Here is a 6,000-nt window from a genome sequence, read left to right as displayed (position 1 = left end):
CCTGCTTCTCTCTCTCCCCCACCCCTCTCCACACTTGTGTTCTTTCTCTCAAATAAATAGTCTTAACAAAAGAAAAAAAGAAACCCCTTCAGTAAGCACGGAACATCCTACTCTTATAAGAATCTGAGCCATGCAGATCACTTTTTTAAAACTTCTTTGAACTGCTTTTTTGAGGTGTAGCAATTTAAACTACAATATTTAAAGTACACAACTTGTTAAGTTCTCACATACATACATAGCCATATAACCAACACAACAATGAAGATAATGAACCTATCCATAACTCCCTGAAGTTTCCTGGTACCCCTTGAATCCCTCCCTCCCCCTTTCCCCAAGTAACTCTAGATTTACTGTCACCATAGTTTGCATTTCCTAGTTTTATATAAATGGAATCATACTGTATGTATTTTTTTTTTTTTTGGCCTGGCTACTTTCACTCAGCATAATTATGTTGACATTTGTCTATGTTGTTGCATATGTTTATAATTCATTCCTTTTTCTTTCTGAGTGGTATTCCGTTGTATGAGTCACTTTGACACCTAGAAAAAGCAGTCTTTAGTTCCAACCCAGTTTCAGGTAAGAGTTTTCAAAAACATTTCACACTTACCTTAATCTTGCCATTTCTGAGGAATTAGGGTTCTGCATCTACTTGGGCCAGGCCTGGTAACTTCTTACACAGTGTGCCTGCTTTGCTTAGAGTCTTTCAAAGCATTGCTTCGTTTAAGCTTTACATACACATCATTCTGCAACAAATTAATAAACCCAACTTTGTGGTACCACAGGTGTGTTCCTGGTTTTAAATGGTCTTTATCAATGGACATTAATGTTTATGACCACATTAAGTGCAAAACGGTAAATAGCATATGACCTTATTTCTGTTTTTAAAATATAAATACTTGGGGGGGGGGTGCCTGGGTGGCTCAGGGGGTTGAGCCTCTGCCTTCGGCTCAGGTTATGATCAGGGTCCTGGCATCTGGCTCTCTTCTCAGCGGGGAGCCTGCTTCCCCCTCTCTCTCTGCCTGCCTCTCTGCTTACTTGTGATCTCTCTCTGTTAAATAAATAAATAAAATCTTTAAATAAATAAATATATATATATAAATACTTGGATGATTATATAGTTATATATGAAAAATGGTATTTGTATTATAAATACACCTTACTATATTTTTAAGGTTTTTTAAAAGGCATTTTTAGGGACAGTCAGGAAAAAAAAGGTGAAATTATTTTACATAATCAATACTTGCTAGGCTGCCAAAGGAACAGACACATTGTGTTACTACTACCGTATAATAGTTTAATTCATAAATCCATAGGTGTGATCCTAGAATGGGCAGTTGAACTTTTTAAGAAAGTAATCATTTTTCCCATCTCTGGAAATAAAATGTTAAATGTGAGATTAAAAATCTAATTTCTTTTTTTTTTTTTTTTAAGATTTTTTGGGGCACCTGGGTGGCTCAGTGGGTTAAAGCCTCTGCCTTCGGCTCAGGTCATGATCCCAGGATCCTGAGATCAAGCCCCACATCGGGCTCTCTGCTCAGTGGGAAGCCTGCTTCTCTTCCTCTCTGCCTGCCTCTCTGCCTATTTGTGATCTCTGTCTGTCAAGTAAATAAATTTTTTTAAAAAATTAAGATTTTTTATTTATCTGACAGAGATCACAGGTAGGCAGAGGAGGCAGGCAGAGAGAGAGAGAGAGAGGAAGAGAAGAAGAGAAGCAGGCTCCCTGCTGAGCAGAGAGCCTGATTCAGGGCTCCATCCCAGGACCCTGGGATCATGACCCGAGCCAAAGGCAGAGGCTTGAACCCACTGAGACACCCAGGTGCCCCATAAAAATCTAATTTCATAAATACAAATGGAATTTGGAAACTTTTAGGGCTAAAGAAGATCTAATGTTATCATCAAGTTTTTGGCCTTGTAACTTACATTGTCTTTAATTATTAGTCTATATAAAGCTTAGCAAGAGTAGTAGTTCGTTTTTACTGTTTATTTACAAAACTCCCTTCCACCCACTAATCAACATGCATTACAACACTACTGAAAGTAGGTCAAAATAATCTTTAATACATTTTGAGTATTAGGTGCTTATTGCTCTTACCCTCTTTTCTAGTCTTTGAGAAACAGTCTGTACAATTGACCCTTGACAATTGACTCGTTTCAACTGCCTGAGTCCACCAACGCGTGAATTTCTTTCAGTAAACACGGTACAGTACCCTAAATATTTTCCTTAAGATTTTTTTAAACATTTTTTCTCTAGTTTACTTTACAGTAAGAATATAATACACAATACATATACAAAAATATGTTAGGTGACTGTTCTTGGTAAGAATTCCGGTCAACAATAGACTATTAAGTTTTGAGGAAGTCAAAAGTTACATTCCACTGTCCAGGAGACAGTGCCCCTAACCCCTCAGTTGTTCAAGGGTCAACAGTATTGAGTCCACTTAAGACACTTGTTTACACGCTAATTATTTAATGATTAAACAGCTTCCTTACAGCAACATGGAAAGAAACCCTAAGGCACCCCGCAAACATCATCTTTGTAATCAAAATCCGAAAGGGCAATTCATTTCTTCCTAACTCTACCCAGAAATGGTCAACACAGATTCTAAAAATAGAATTTTGTCAAACTCCTTTTGTGGTCCTGAATGAAAGCTTAAAATAAAACAAGGACGCGTAAACACAGTCCAATGTGCTTCTCTTGTTATTTCTCATTAAAGCTACAAATTAGTAGGAAAATAGTGCCGCCCACGGGCTTCGCAAGTTTTGAATTCCGGGGAACACCCAGAGCAGGAGTGAATGAGCGAAATTGATGCGAACCGCCCCAGCCAGGCCAGCGAATGATAGGCACGCGGCGTGCTGGTTGGCCCTGAAGAGAAAAAGCCAGTTTGTGAATGAAACCTGGGGCTTGGAAGAGGAACGTCCAGCTTCATACTCGGTTAAGCCCACTCTGGAAGAACCTAGCCGTGTGACCCAGGGAGAAAACGCTGACTCCATTTACACCACTCCCAGAAAAAGAATGGAGAAAACCTACACCTACTAGGACGCCTTAGACCTAAACACCCGCCCGACCCGCTTTCACGCTCTTCACCCTCTCCCCTCCCCCCCCACCCCCGACTTCCTCGAAAGCCCCTCCCCTGGACTCAGCCAAAGCGCCACGTCTCCTAACGCCGAAGCACCAGCTACCCCGCGGAGGCTTCCTGCCGTTAACCCCTCCCAGACTCCCGCCCCAGGTCTGCGATCCCCAGGCTCCGAGCCTCCCCTAGGCCACGACGGGTCACTGCCAACTGCAGGAGCCGCGCCCTCGACCCAACGGCTCCCGCCCCGCCGCGCCCCGCCCGGGCCCACGTGACACCCACGACCCGCCCATGGCGCCCACGTGACCCGCGGCCATCCCCGCGCGCGGCGTGGATCGCGGCCGGAGCCGCCATTGTTCCGCCGAGGGACGACAGCGGGGCCTGGCACTGGCGCCGAGACGCCGCTTAGCGGCCGCCACTGGAGACACTCCCTCCCGCCGCCCCCCTCCTCTTGGCGGCGGCGGAGCGAGGCTGACTAGGGGGACCTGGGAGCCCCCTCTCCTGGCGGCGGCTGCTGCCGATCCCCGGCTCCGGCGCGAGGGGCGGCCGCGATGCGCTCAGCCTGAGGCAGTCCGGCCCGGCCCTTCTTCGCCTCCCCTGACTCTTGTACAGCGTCCGTGCGCCCCGGCGTCATCCTGCGAGTCTCGCTGACGGAGGGAAGATGGCTGCACAGAGCTGGCAGGACGAGCTGGCCCGACAGGCCGAGGAAGGCTCGGCTCGGCTGCGGGAAATGCTTTCGGTTGGCCTGGGCTTTCTGCGCACCGAGCTGGGCCTCGACCTGGGGCTGGAGCCGAAGCGGTACCCGGGCTGGGTGATTCTGGTGGGCACCGGCGCGCTGGGGCTACTGCTGCTCGTCCTGCTCTGCTACGGCTGGGCCGCGGCTTGCGCCGGCGCCCGGAAAAAGCGGAGGAGCCCGCCCCGCAAGCGGGAGGAGGCGGCGGCAGTGCCGGCCTCGGCCCCTGACGATCTAGCCCTGTTGAAGAATCTCAGGAGCGAGGAGCAGAAGAAGAAGAACCGGAAGAAATTGCCCGAGAAGCCCAAAGTGAGTAGGGTTGGAGCGGCGGTAGACGAGGGGCCAGGGGCCGGCGTGGAAAGCCTCGAGAGAGCGGGAGGCCGACCCCGGCCGAGCCCCAGCCGCCCCCAGCCGGGAGTGGAAAAGGAAAGAGTGAGGTTAGTCCAGAGCTGGGACTCTGATCTCTCTAGCCAGAGGAGGTGATCTGGACACGTTACTGGGGAATCGTGGAGACTGGGGAAGTGTAGGACGGGTGGGGAAGACCAGCTTCGAGGAGGGAAGTTAGACGGCGTGGGGGTACGTTTAAATTGAAGCGCCCAGAGGTCAAGCAGCTTGCGGGGACCTGGACGGCCGGATATACATACCAGCCCTTCTCGGGGCCTACGGGGTAGGCTGCGTGTGTAGAGAGTAATGGGACCTTAAGGTGGTGTTGGGAAGTTGTGGAAAGACTGCGCCTGGAAGACAGCGTCAAGTCACATGGAGACGGTAGCCAGTGGAGGAAATACGATGACCTAAAAAATCTGGGGCTTACGGAGGATTAAAAGTACCCAGGTCTAGACGCGCTTCCATTTTAGTTAGACTGTTTAAGGGAAATGGTTGCCCACTCCTGTTCTTGTGAATGTGGCCGATGGAGGCAAGGCAGGAGGGAGTCGGTTGCCGTATATACTTTGGGGTACGTGGCCCCATGAGAGCGAGCTCAGGCCCATTCAGCGGTGTGAAACCGCATTCAGGTTTTGAAATAGAGTAAAAGGGGATGACAGAGCAGAATGGTGCAGTCTGAAAGAGAGATTTAGGCACCCATTTACCGGACCACGTGTGGAAATGAGAGCATCACGTCCATTTTATCATGCCTTTCTCTTTTATTTATTTTTTTTATTGCCGTTTCCCCATGATATCTTTTATAGTTTTGTTTTGTTTTGTTTTTTAAACATAGTTGAGCAGAGTTTGGAGGATGTGCAGGATTAGAAACCGCTCTTAGCCCATTTTTATATACACTGAATTAAGTTCTTTGCCTTTCAGTACAATAAATGTAACCAAGGCCATACTTTGTGAAATGCACTGTGGTCTGTGTTGGGGAGTGGGAGGTACCCACACAGGAGTTGGAGTCAATCCTGGAGACTAGTGTAGGAGACGGATTCATAAGTCATGCCTGTAGTACATAAACAGGTGCTGTAGGAGCCCAAGTGGTGTTAATGAGGTCTGGAATGTGGGAGACCAGTTCTGTTGAAGGGATTGGAAGAAGTGGGATTTGAGTTCAAACTAAAGCAATGAGAGTATTGTTGGTACCAGTACAAAGAATAAGTCAGTATTGGAGCAGTGACAGGGCTAGTGCATTATTAGACCTAGGTAAATGATCACATTTTGTCTGCTGATTAAGAGGATGTAAAATACATACAAAATCTGGGCAAGGTACAGCTTTGTCAGTATGAAGTCTGCCTTAAGTTAGAAGAGGAAATAGAACTGATTTGGAACATATGTAATTAAATTTGTTGAGCACATCAAATGTTACCAGAAAGTAATGTATGGTGAACACAGAGAAATTGGCTCCAAAATAAGCAAAGAAGGTGATCTTGAAAAAACCACATACATTAGTAAGCCTAAACCCTGTGTGGATGAAGCAGGTTGTGAACATTGCAAAGCCCTGTTTGGGATGTCTAGAATTTCAGATAGACTTGAGTGCAGAGACAGGTGCCCCGGGATCCCATCTGAAGTGCATCATAACATTCAGATGACCTGTCTGAAGAAGGAACAGGCTTCTGTGAAACTTGTCCTGTGAAAAAGACTCATCAAACTTAGGACTTAATGCTTCTCTTTTTCATTTTAGTTAAGGAATGGGGAAGTGAGTGAATAAATAAATCTAATATTTTTGGGGAGTGGAGAATGGGACGACTGATCAAATGGTTGAATGTTAATTGG

At 47.0% G+C, this 6,000-nt stretch overlaps 1 protein-coding gene across 5 annotated transcripts in view; it reads left to right on the top strand.

Annotated features, from left to right (window-relative positions):
• The first annotated feature begins 2,829 nt into the window (after positions 1-2,829).
• The window catches only part of MTDH (metadherin), a 58,289-nt gene continuing 55,118 nt past the window's right edge, over positions 2,830-6,000 (top strand). For 2 of the 5 annotated variants that reach the window (XM_082722799.1, XM_082722801.1), the window contains exon 1: positions 3,359-4,113. In XM_082722799.1, the coding sequence (XP_082578925.1) occupies positions 3,733-4,113 (381 nt within the window). In that variant the 5' untranslated portion in view covers positions 3,359-3,732. Of the gene's footprint in view, positions 4,114-6,000 lie in introns of all 5 variants that reach the window. The other 3 variants (XM_082722800.1, XM_082722803.1, XM_082722802.1) reach the window with 3 other exon arrangements.

Source organism: Mustela nivalis, assembly GCF_964662115.1.
Source record: "Mustela nivalis genome assembly, chromosome: 2".
NCBI classification, from domain to species: domain Eukaryota; kingdom Metazoa; phylum Chordata; class Mammalia; order Carnivora; family Mustelidae; genus Mustela; species Mustela nivalis.
The sequence above is the reverse complement of the archived record's forward strand: the minus strand, read 5'-3'. Positions and strand labels throughout refer to the sequence as shown.